Source organism: Limulus polyphemus, unplaced genomic scaffold, assembly GCF_000517525.1.
Source record: "Limulus polyphemus unplaced genomic scaffold, Limulus_polyphemus-2.1.2 Scaffold57, whole genome shotgun sequence".
NCBI lineage: Eukaryota > Metazoa > Arthropoda > Merostomata > Xiphosura > Limulidae > Limulus > Limulus polyphemus.
In genome coordinates this window covers 508,440-521,500 of record NW_013665667.1, presented here as the reverse complement: position 1 = coordinate 521,500, position 13,061 = coordinate 508,440, and the positions used below count along the sequence as shown (strand labels likewise).

Genomic DNA, 13,061 nt, shown 5'->3' with positions numbered 1-13,061 from the left:
ATGAAACCTAAACCTATTATTTTTTTCTAAATTTACATCAAACTGACCCTACTCTGATGATTTGAGCACTAAATGTTTCTTGTTTACATTAATTAATGGAAATAGGCATTTCAATGAACCACAAACATTTCAGTGATTCACTTCACACTTTTGCTCCTTCATTTGGGCCCCATCATGAATTTCATTCTGCTAGAGCACTGGCTCTCAAAGTGGTTTCTCTTACTTTCACTTAATATAGTAATCCCAGCAAAAAAAAATGATAATTTCAATTACAATTATACATCTTGTGAATTTGAATATTTTAAGAAGTCACTATGCTCATATATGTGTGTATATATATCAATGAAAAAAACAGGCTCAAACAAAAAACAAAACTGAGGATGCTGCATAAATTAAAAGGATCCCCAGGGTACAAGCTATAATGTGGGATATAAAATATGCTCTGAGTTTTGGAGGTGACTGTAGAAGTAGTACTCACATTGCAGTGGGGATACACTGTGGACCAGTGTTAACCTTTGTTCGCCAGTCTCACACGTTGAAGAAAAAATATACATATATATATATTAATCAAATAAAATCATCAAAAAAATATAAGTTAGAAGAGTAAGATATGTGGGTGCCCAAGCTCACAATATCCCACATCTATATCATCCATCATTGCCTGTAGAAAGTTGTGGGAAGGTGACTGCTCTCCAAAGAAAAAAAAAGGTTTGAATTTGCTGTTTTTAATGCAGTCCTTACTTTTGATGTTAATTTTTGCTTAACCGTTTAAGTACTAATTTTCTATTTATTTATATATATATAGTTAAAAATAGCTGAAAGCTATACCTACCACCAAACCATTTAATAAAAACTACCACTGTCAAGAGCTTTCTCAGGGAAAAATAAACTTGTAACCTGAGTCTGACCAGATGTTCAGTCACATAGTGGTACCCAAACATATTCCAAACTCAAATTCTTACAAACAAGAAAATAATAATCTGACATACATACATTACATGATCTGTATCTAAACCAGATTTCGGAACTGTGGATGATGTCGAACACATGTTATTAGCTCTGTTGGAGGTAGCTGTCCTGTAAATATTTTATTCACAACAACAAAAAGAGGAAAATGTTCTTCAAGATTTTGTTTTTTCAAAACCCTATGCACTGCATCTGCAGTCTCAGGGCCCTGGAGTTTTTGTCCTTCAAGCATTTCTGCTTCTAATTCATTCAGTTTTTGTCTAGTCCTGACAAAAGCTTCAGCCAGCCTCCGGTTTCGACCACCATAACATGTTGTTAACAGATCAGCAACCCCACAACTCTGGAAAAAAGTCTCTAGTTTTGCCTTTGGATAAAACCACTGGGCAAATTTGATCATTTCAGTCAATCCAAGGCGAATCACGGCAGCCTTCGTATTATTCCCATAACCAAGACCATCAACACAACCCGATGCAAGGGCTACTATGTTCTTCAAAGCTCCACACAGTTCTATGGTCGATAAATCAGTACTCATAGTCACTTTGAAATAATCTGTTTCAAATAACTGTTTTAAAATATTTCCAACTTGTTCATCATAAGTGCCAAGAGTGGCTTCACAAAGAAATTCAGCTGCAACTTCATGTGCAATGTTGGCACCCATAAGAACACTGACATCAATATTAAGGTTCTTCCTCAGCCAATCAGATACTAGTCTTATTTCACCAGAATCATCAACATCAAAACTTTTGATGAGAGACACACCAATAGAATAGGGTTTAATTTGGCCAATCAATGGAGTACAAGTCTGTTTAACAAATTTGTGAGGCATGACAAAAATTATAATGTCACTATTTCTTGCAGCCTCAACAACATCTGAAACTGCAAAAATGTTGTCAGGTAGTTTAAAACCAGGAAGATAACAAGGGTTTTCATGTTGACTGTTTATAATATCAGTAAGTTTTTCTCCTTTAAAAATTCTTTGTCTTACATACATCATAACAGTTTCATCAAACAGGTCATTATGCCTAGCATTGTGTCCCACAATTCGAGCAATGGCAGATGCCCAACTGCCTGATCCAATGACAGCAAGTTTATAAAATTTTGTTTTTTTATTACTTATTGACTGCAGTAATGTTTTTTCATGCTTCAGTCCCCAATTCTTTAGTTTTGTATTCTGAAAAATAATATATATTTGTAAGTATATGTACTTTTAATATGTGTATGTCTTTACAGCATTTTAACTATTTTAAATCTTAAAAATTTAAGTTACTACTAAGTAATAACACAGTTTCATCACATTTAAACTTGATTACTTCCAGGTACATATATTTATGTTACCATGTTCTTAAATCAAAAATGAATTTTCAATAGCACTTGCGTATCTTGGTAGTGTATATAAGCAGCTCGTTCAGATATTACTATCACTTTTTCAAGACTGAGCCATTCTGCAGCCTCTACCACCGGCTCTTAGTGGGGAGGAAGGGCTGGAGAGTGTGAGAGGGGGTAAGTAGTATTGGAAATATATTTTCGATTTAAGAAGATGTTAACTTCCAAAACATACTTACCTCCTCTCACACTACAGCTAGAATCCCACGTTGATAAGGTGGAGGGACAAGTGAGGGCATTATCCATACAGAATGCATCTGCATATATTGTGGGCATGCCAATAGAAGATTAGCATCTTAGTGGGAGAACTGTACTACATTCAAAACAGGTATGCTCTTCACCCAGAATCTAATTCATGCACTGTGGGTAGAATTTTGCATAATTTGTCACTGATATTGACCAGGCCCTAACCAGATATCCAAGGTTTCACTGCTCAAGGTTGGAATTATAGGGCCATGGTCCTTAAACCCCACAGTGGTGGCTAGGGCATTTGGACTGCAATACACATACTTGTGAGTGGATCCCTACCCGTAACTATAGAGTGATTCATTCTGAGCCACCGAAATCACAACAAGAAGGTAAGCAACACTGAAGTAGACAAACCCTCTCCTCTACCTGAAAAAGTCCAAAAGACAACACCTCAAACTCAGAATGGTGAGACCCTGTATGCCATACTCAACCTGAGGAAACAGAACTCATCTGATCTGGAATTATGACACTCATTTTCACTCCCCAATCATGTAGGAAAAGTAAATTCCACTTCTATCTGGAATTATGGGGAGGATGTGGAACAAAGAATGATCAACCAAGGACCCAGGATGGAACCACTCTGCATTTGGAATTATGAGGAGACAATGGACCCTCTTCCATGAACAACATACTGAAGCAATATTGATCAAAAAAGAAGGGTCACACTCAACCCAAGCAAATAGCTGAGTGCCAAATCTGAAACAACATTACAAAGTAGGCTCCCCAGCAAGCTGGTGCCTCTCCTACCAACATCTGGGGAAAAAAACATCCATAAGGACTCCCTAGCACCACTAGTAGAATATGAGGGGGGAGGGGTAATGCACACTGGGGAGTCCTGAGGAACAATGCTCTGGAAACAGTGCAATAGGTGAACCAAGTTCCCTAAAATTTTAAAATCAAACCGACCTTGATTTATTCAATCCAATGATTGGCAGGGATGGGCTGGATCCCTTTATGCTTTATTCATGATAGTCCATGAGTGTAAGTTCAGCATAGTAAATTAATAATACCCAGTCTGCCTCTGGGTGGTCATATACAACACCTCATTTCTACAGAGCCTGTTGCAACCTGGATAAAGTATATTGTGTTAGTGATTGTTAGTGCAGAATTTGTTTGATAAAAGCACACCTGACTGGGCAACATTTTCCACAGAGTGAGATCCTGTGAAAAAGAGGTAAAGGATCCTGGAAAGTAAAGAAGAGACAATTTTAATAATGAAGATACTCCCACCTGGGGATATTCAAAAACCCTCAGATGGAGATACTGCCAGATAAAGCAAATAATGCAAGATAAAAAAATTGGAGGAAGTCCATATACCAGCCTGCACAATGTCCTCCAGCGTACAATTCAACTAGGCTGCTAAAGACATAAAAACATGATGAATTTGGTGAGACGCGACTATAAGAAGTTTCCTCATCTCAAAAGAGAGCCCAGACAAAGCGATATGAATCAATTTTCATATCCACCTCGACAAAGTTACCAAGGATAAATCCCGGGAAACCAAAGGATCCCAATGAATAAAAAGTCATTTCCTAGCACCTCTAAAGGCATTAGTGCAGGCAATCTAACACTTCAAGGCCCTCACTGGACATAAAAAACAATCAGATTGGTCATAGTGGTCAGATGAATTAGTGAAAATAATTTATCTCCTTCCCTGGCTGCCAGGATCATCGGTAAGAAGGATCTATCTGGGTATAGGACGATGTAGGTAGAATGATAAAATGTCCTGTCCAACCAGTGACATCTGCAGGCCAGCAGCAAAAAAAATTAAACCTTAAGGGAAAGGAGATACATGGTACATAATGCTAAGGGCTCAAACAGATGTTGAGAAAGAGCATATAATACTAGATAAGTATCCCAGTTAGGTAAGTTGAACTGTTGTTTGGGATGAAGGACCTGAAACAACTTGAGGTGATCGGAAAGCACTGGGGATTCAAATAATTTTTGCCTAGAGTATCTAAAGGTAGTTGATAAGGCCACCTTATTTTAGGTGATTGTGGAAGATGCGAAACCCTTGTCAAAGGGACAGGTCAAAAGACGAGTTATGATTGGCACTTCTGGACAAAGTGAGTTCAACCTCCTTGCAATACACCATTGTCAATATATGTCTTATTTCCATTGATAAATGTCCATTGTAGGACAATGCAGAGACTGAAACAGATACATGACAACCTTAGAAATTAAACCCCAATGCCAAGCAAAAGACCACATAACCTACATATGAAGTTTGAACTTCTGGATGGCTGGGTGTACAATGTCAGATCATGGCTGCCACAACAGAAATGGCCAATGAGGAAATGGAAGAGTTTGGTACACCTGAAAGTAATGCAGAAGTGGAAACCAGGATTGAGCCTGCCAATCTGGTGCTATCAACAGAACTAGACATGGGGTTGAACGAATCATAGCTAGTACTCTGAGTAACATACAAATAGGTGGGAAGGCATAGAGGTGCTATTCCATCCAGTCCTGACTGAATGCATCTACTGCCAATGCCTGAGGGTGAGGTACCGAAGACCAAACTGCTGGTGGTTGAGTGTTCCAATGAGTGGCAAATGTATTGATCAACCGAGTCACAAACCATTAACAAATCCAATGGAAAACCATTCTGTTGGGAGGATCTGGTTGGGTTGAACCAATTGATCTGCCACCAAATTCATCACATGTGGAACATGGCAAGCTAATAGGATGATATGATGGGAATGGGCCTAATAAAGAAGATCCAAAGAGAGGTGAGTAAGTGTCGGAACACTCAAATAGAGATAGAACTATGACCCCTGTAGGAGATCAGGAAAAGTCGAGAAGCCAACAATGACAGGGATGAATGAAGAGGGGCAACATCAACCTTCAATTCCAAAGACTATGGAATGCTCTCAAAAATCAAGGGTTGGAGAAAGGGGTCCTCATGTAACTTATGGAGGGTGGCAGCAGGTAGATGAATGCTCTCCAACAATGCATTTCTACTCCGCAAATCCCAACAACATACCAATCAAGAGACTACGGAAAGTGCAGAAGCTGACAATCAAACCAAGGGAGATGCTAACAATTATCCCAACTCATCATCAAATTGAGTGCCAATCGCTGAAAGGCTTCCGACAGAAATCAGAGGGATGATAAATATCTTATCACCATAGTTAGGGTCAGATGAATCCTAGAAAAGTGTGATTTATTCAGGTTGGCCACAGACTCCATTCTGGAACCCCAAATATCCAGGAGAGGGTCTATTCTTTGAGAATCTAAATACACATTCATCTGGAAGTGGTAGACTAAAGCATGTTGTTCTGACAAATGTGGCAGACATAGAATAGCTATCTTTTCATGTAACTGTGCAGTAAACCTCCCTGCATAAACTACAATATCAAGTATTTGCCCTCAGATATTTCTGCCATCAAGGAAGACACACACTTAAAAGCAACTGGGGAAAGACCCAAACATCACACACTCAATTTACCAACTGAAGAAAAGGAGCTGGAGCCAGCTGATCCCAATTTGGCCTTTTGAGATGCCAACAGAATAAAAGGAAGTGCTTGGAAAAACAAATCTAAATTCACTCCAGAATGTCTAGTATTGTCCACAAATGCAGCCTCAGAGCCCCCTGGAGAAATACCACTGGACTAAATATATGTCTCCATCTCACTACGAATAAGATCACAGATAACCTCAACTGAGAGCGACACTTGATATCAGAAGTGGGACAGGATAGACCTGATTTGACACCCTATCAGAAACAATAATCCAAGAATTCATTCTGTGTATCGGCTTGTGAAACAAAAACAAATTTTTTATTTTTTTTTGCACAAAACAACTAGATAACACAAAGAACACTCAAAGTATCTCCAATGGTTCATAGTACAAAGAAACCTGTTGGTAAACACTTTGTCAGGAAAAAAGTGATAATATTATCTGAATGAGGTGCTTATATACAGTACCAGGATAGAGGACGCATTGACGTAGGTGGAGAGTGTCATGAGACAGATATCGCCAAGAGCAATTAAGTGGGAAATAAAAGACTGGAGCAAATGAGGAAAAATCAGACCAATGCTTAGATGGGCAAAGGAAGGAAATTCCAGCAGTCAAGTAATAGCTGTAGTGTGAGAGGAGGTAAGTATGTTTTGGAATTTTTTTGTTTAATTTTAAATTTAGTACCTACAGCTTACCTCTCTGATCCCCAGATGAAGTGATTTTCTAATAGCCTGTGAAAAGGATCTAATAAGATAATAAAAGACAAATTAGAAATGAGAATTTTTTTCAGCATCTAAACTTTGACAAGCCTTAGGATTTTTAAATAATACAAAATGACACTACAGTAGAACTTATGGTTTTCCAGAAGCTTTCTCTGTAATATCATAGCCAAAATAACTTAACAGTAAAAGTATTCTTTATCTTGTATAGCTTGGAGTTTACATATATCATCAAACCAAAAAAACTAAATAAAATTCCACAAAAATTTCTGTTAAAAAAAGCTTTTCTTTACGTTAGAAATACAGATTATTTTTAGATTTACACCAATTCCAAAAATATTAACTGTAAGTTTGATCATTTTTATGCCTCATTACACTAACTGTAAATCATAATTTTTTTTTCTGCAAATCAAGAAATAGTATTACTGACACAATTGATATTACTCTTTTAAAATACATGTAAACATATGAAAAACATCTACAGTGATGCATATGTACTCCATTTGTCTGGATGAAATTAACAGCAACTGAGAGAACAAAGTTTTGGCAAACTTAGTATGATAACCATAGCCAAACAGTTCTAAGATAATTTTTTTTTAAGTTAAGATTCTTTATTTTCAATTAACAAGATAAACTGTTCCTTTGACCACAAACACTAAAGTATTTATAACTACTACTTTTTGATTAAATAGCATTTTTGCAATCATGCAAAATAAAGGACCAAAATGTTTAATGAAATAATTTTCTTTTACCTTCTGTAACAATATTACACCTTTGAACAATTTAAAAATCAGTAACAGTTAAATTTACATGGCCAGAATATTTAGAAAAGTAAAAGATGTCACGCTACAATTTTTCATCTTTATTATTAAGAAATTTGATGAAATAAGTTATGCATAATAAGTAGCAATTCACTAAATAAGGCCCTATATCGAATGAAAACCCAACAGCTATACCATGTATGCATCTAGTTTGCTGTTAAATGTTTAAAACAAGAATTACCAGTTGAAATTGCAACTTACACTTACCTAATACTTTTTATGCAAACTGCCATTTCATGTTTAGTTCATGCCAAGGATTATAATAAAACTGAAAAAATAAAATAAAAAATCACAAAATCATAAACATGTTTAATTGACTTTTATTCATGTATTGATTTGATATGATCATAACACATAAGATGACAAAATGTCATTGCCTCATCGGTCATACATATACATTACTGGTTCCTTTCACACAAATCAGCCTTAAGCCTATAAGTATACTGTTTACACAATTCGTTATTTATCAATTATTTACTTTTACAACTTGCTATATGAAAATATAAACTATAAAATTCTTTAACAAAATTTTAAAATGTTTTTGCTATCCAGCCTAAATCAGATACTTGATTAAACTACTACAAAGGTTTATACATCATCATCATTCTTACTTATACTTATCAATTGTATCTCTTACCAACTATACTTAAAAAAAAAAAGATATTTTCAATGCTAACAATAAACAAACTTTCAGCTAGGCTTAATACTTATAAACATTAAGATTAAAATTCATGAGAACAATAAAATCAAATTTCCATCATGTAAATAGCTCTATACAGCCACATTTTCCCTTGCCTAACATCGGAGAACTTTGTACATTTTTTCATGACTTTGATTCAAAATTGGTAGCCTCTTGATGAATGCAAGGGATAGGATGGAGGCAGGTATTCCTTTTTCTCCTCCCCATCCCCACTAGTATCATCCTTTTTGAAAAACACACTACTGGGTTAAAAATAAAACCCAAAGTACTTTAAGATATATTTTAATGATTAATACTGTAATACCAAAACATACAATAAGCAAATCCTACCATAAGAATATAATAATTACAATTTTCCCATTAACACTTTTAGCCTAGATAGTTAATTTTCATGTTTTCATAAAAGTGCAGTATCCTACTTTTAAGTTCACGTGTAGCTTTGTGTACATGATAACACTTGACACCTCAAAGTCTATAATATTAAATGTTATGTAGTAGTTTTGTTGATATAACTTACATTACAAGAAACTCATGTTGTTTATCTTATATGCCACCTAGTTCAAGCTCTCAGTCACTCTTCACATGAGACACAGTCTCATAAATGACAAAAACTGTACAGAACTTCAAGTAATGTTAGACTTAACCAGCAATACAATAACTAAAAGGCAAGCATATCAAACATAATAAATTCTCCAGCTTGATATATTTTAGAAACAGTGACATTTGACCATTTAACTTATGTTCAAGTCTCAAACCACAACTTCATAGCTTAATAAAAACCCATAACATTAGCCTAAGTGGAAAATTCATTACATTTACACTGGGTATTGACATGGGTTCAATATTGATGACACTATTGTTAGTTTAACAATTAAGCTTCATGTTCTTATCTTATATATATATATATATATATATTACCATAGCTACGATATTATCACAGGGGTTAGTCTAAATTCTAAACATTTCAGATTCATGTAGTTACAGTCAAATATAATTTTGATAACTATAAACTCATGTAAATCATTCTTAAAAACTGCATGTACGGTTATTCAATTAAAAATTTATAACAAGTACAGTTTTTATTTAGAAGTTTTATTTTACAAAAATATTTTAAAAGTGGGGAGGGAGGTCTTCAGCTATATATGAAACATATGCCCATATACACATCCTCTTGTATATATACAATATTAAATTTGTTATATATGGTATCTGTGTATGGAATACACCCTGAAAATTTTAAAAAATTGTACTAGAAAAAAGTTTGTAATTAATAATGAAATATTATTATTACTGTGAGTTATACTTATATAAACATAACTGTTTAACATCATGCAATAACACATTCTATGATTCAACAGTATTGTTGCTGAGGTGTGTAAACTGTAACCATCATCCATATACATATCCTTATTTAGAGAGAACAAAATTGCCTAACTCAGTAACTGTAAATTTAAAGCAATCAGTTATAGTGATTACGACTCTGGGGTATATGTGCTTGTCCTGATCTCAAAGTAAGACATGTACTGATGTAGTACAAAACACGCAAATTTAACTTTTTTTAATCAATATCATTATCTTCCCTATCAAACTTAAAAATCAGTGAAATTCTATACAACTTACAAGGTACTATACATTACAATTTACAGGATGTTAACAAACGAGCGTAGTCTTAAAAATTACATTATCTTACCTGCAAAGTGCAAAACAAAATCTCAACTACATAGTCTCACCGTTTTTAGCTTGGTTTGAGAAATGTGGAACAAACATAAATTGTAACTTGTAAGTAAACAAAAATTGTGTAGGCCTTCCATTTAATTCAAGCAGCACTGCGTTGATTAACACCCTTTCTACAAATAGTGAAATTTAATTACAGTAACTTGTAAATTATTTCACTTTTGTATATTTTGCTTTTCATAACTGTTGAACTATTTCCAGTATTACTATTAATTTTTTGGATCTAAGACAGAGGAATATACCGGTAAATTGTATAATAACAATCTATTTACTAATAGTATAGTCTTCAAATTTCAAAACACAGTAAAAGTAAAAACATAAAAGAATGAACCTTAAGTATGCTATGGGGTAGGTAGTCAAGAATTGTCGAAAATTTTCAATATCCAGAGGAAGGAGCCGGCAGGGGTATGCTCTAACAGTAAGTTCAACTCATAGATAGCTGTACGTTCGTATTTAAATAAGGGTTGATGTTAGTCTGTTAGGTTTACGTTCGGAAAAGAGAAGCCCATGTGTAAGTCATGGCAAAGTAATACCTAAGCTATACAGTGACTTGGTTGTTATGAGTTGTTATATATTTTTTATAGGAAGTTGTCCACACTTTCGTTATAATTACATATACACTGGAGATAAATAACTAAACTGACCGCCATTTGCTACACGCGATCTAGAATCAACTATTGTTAGTATTAGCGCTATTGGCATTAGAAATATCACATTGTTATAATCTATATTTATAATATTTAGATGTTGGAAAGAGGGCGCTGCACATTGTAATAATGGCATTAAATTAGGCCTAGAAACCTCTAACGATTTGATGCCGGGTTCATCTACTTTAAGAATATCACTATTAGTGTGACAGAAGTCTGTTTTGAGAGAAAGAATACTGTGGAGCTAATTACCCTCCAATAGAAGCAACTATGCACAAAAATGCTTATACTGCATTTTCTTTTATCTGTTCTATAATAAAAATTGTTTTAATTTGTCAGTTTTGTCCAGTCTCATTATTTCACACACACTAGGAAGACTTAATCAAGTTATCAGATTGAGGTTACTATCTTTATTTCCCGAGCGAATCTAATGTTATTAAGGAGTCTAAGTACTTAATACTTGTTGAAAATCAGTTTTTATGTGAAAATATCACAATAGTAGCCCAGTAGTTGGTGATATTTACTAGCTGCTTTCTCACTAATCTATCACTTCAAAATTAGATATAGTTAATACAGATAGGCTCAAGTAGTTTTGCGCAAAATTCTATAAACAAACAAATAATCCTATTGATTTGAACCAAGTATAAAATTGTGCATACAGCACTACCATCAGAATGGTGGTTTAACTCCTTAAACCCAAGCGGGCACTACCAGCGTCCGGCCGAAAATCCCGATTTACCCATCAAAAGGTGACATCAAATGCTCAAGAGGGAGAGGTTTGAGGCTATTTACTCAACAATGCTTCATGTGGCTACTCCTGATGCTGAAGGAAAAAACAAAATTAAGAAAACTGAAACTTTATAAGGTATGGTGATAATTATTAAGAAATCGTGCAAATAATTCCGGCAAAACGCGTAAAAAATTATGGGCTTAAAGAGCTAAATATTATTGCCTTGTAAATGCTTGCCTATACAATATTAACAGTTTAACATAAACACCGCGATGGTTGAACACTTGAACTTTAATTGACATTCGGTACTCTGTACTGAGATTTTTAGTCTTGTGATAAAGCAAGTTTAATAAACAATAACTTTAAAAATCCTCTAGTCCTATATAATTTTGAAGGGAAAATTCTCATACAAAAGTAATGGATTGTCTCTTCACCAAAACTATTTTTTTAAATCTCTCTCTTATACAGGGGAGTGACTACTGGAGGATGAGTGCACATACACACACACACACACACACACACTGATTGTTAGGTAGCTAGTTGATAAAACCATTAAGTTGATTTTGTTCTAAGCTACCTTTGTTCCTGTGTTGTTCTTGAAGTGGATAATGCCTGTTATACCCAGGAAGGATATTGCACAACAATGAGCGTTGATTATATATGTCGACTTCAGTGTCCTTCAACAGTTGTTCAAGTGATATCTAGAGGTGATGATCTCATCTATGTTGGGATTAAAACGACCAGTCACGTGCGTAGCCCTGGTTGCTTTAGGTAAATCTTAGGTTTATTGTGTGCTCAGAAATGTTATAATTGGTCAGTCTGTCTAAAACATCATCTTGGGTGAGTATAACCTGAAAATAATCATGAAAGTTAACAAATGAAAATATCCACATAGAGCGATGGTCCTTCGTGTTTAATATTTAAATAAGTACAAACATTGTGTTTCTTGTTTAGTCTAGAATAAAGATTGTGTAATTTGATTTATACTTCGTATCCAATCTCGTTATTTCATTTTACATCAATTTAATTAATAAAAGTTTTAGTATTACTCCATAATAGATACTTTGAACGAATCTTCTGTTATTTAGCAGACCTATTTGATACAGCACTTGTGTTAATTAAGTTTCACCTGGATGTTTCACAACACTTAATTTACATACGTAGCAGAGCCAGGTACCTTATCAAATCAGTGAGATTAATAACGGAATGACTAAGTTATTTAATCATAGGAAATACAGATTTTTTTCTTGTCTGTCAGTCAACTTGCTAGGCAATATGCCAGACATCTTTTTAGATCTGCGTAAGTGCGTTATTAGATAGTGTTTGTACTTTTAAGATGGATAGCATTTTACTTATTTAATTTTTGTTCAGTGAGTGTGCTCATTGTCGGACTGAATAAACAGATATTCTAAACTTAGAGTTAAAGACATAGGAAAATTCATTGCATTGATTTCCGCTTATTTTTCACTTGTCTACTTGTTTGTTTGTTTTGCATTTCACGCAAAGCTACACGAGGGCTGTCTGCGCTAGCCGTCCCTAATTTGGCAGTGTAAGAGTAGAGAAAGGCAGCTAGTCATCACCACCCACCGCCAACTCTTGGGCTACTTTTTTACCAACGAATAGTGGAATTGACCGTCACATTATAACGCCCCC

At 34.8% G+C, this 13,061-nt stretch overlaps 1 protein-coding gene across 8 annotated transcripts; it reads right to left on the bottom strand.

Annotated features, from left to right (window-relative positions):
• Positions 1–349: 349 nt before the first annotated feature.
• LOC106464095 (glycerol-3-phosphate dehydrogenase [NAD(+)], cytoplasmic-like) lies at positions 350–12,963 on the bottom strand. 8 transcript variants are annotated; one of them, XM_022392011.1, is made up of 5 exons: positions 11,986–12,963; positions 11,346–11,501; positions 7,805–7,865; positions 6,753–6,801; positions 350–2,137 (listed from the first exon to the last, which is right to left on the bottom strand). In XM_022392011.1, the coding sequence occupies exons 3-5, from the start codon at positions 7,828–7,830 to the stop codon at positions 1,010–1,012; spliced, it is 1,203 nt and encodes a 400-aa protein (XP_022247719.1). In that variant the 5' UTR covers positions 7,831–7,865; positions 11,346–11,501; positions 11,986–12,963; the 3' UTR covers positions 350–1,009. The 8 variants fall into 8 exon arrangements, with proteins under 8 accessions (XP_022247719.1, XP_022247705.1, XP_022247727.1 ...); XM_022391997.1 differs by lacking the exon at positions 11,346–11,501; XM_022392019.1 differs by lacking the exon at positions 11,986–12,963 and having other exon boundaries at positions 11,338–11,358.
• Positions 12,964–13,061: the final 98 nt, after the last annotated feature.

Excerpts from the sequence above, each read along its gene's own strand:
- LOC106464095 (XM_022392011.1), bottom strand. The coding sequence starts at position 7,830 with ATGGCAGTTTGCATAAAAAGTATTAG. Across the intron at positions 6,802-7,804 it reads GTTTGCATAAAAAGTATTAG|ATCCTTTTCACAGGCTATTA; the intron begins GTAAGTGTAAGT and ends TTATCTTATTAG. Across the intron at positions 2,138-6,752 it reads TTCATCTGGGGATCAGAGAG|AATACAAAACTAAAGAATTG; the intron begins GTAAGCTGTAGG and ends ATTATTTTTCAG.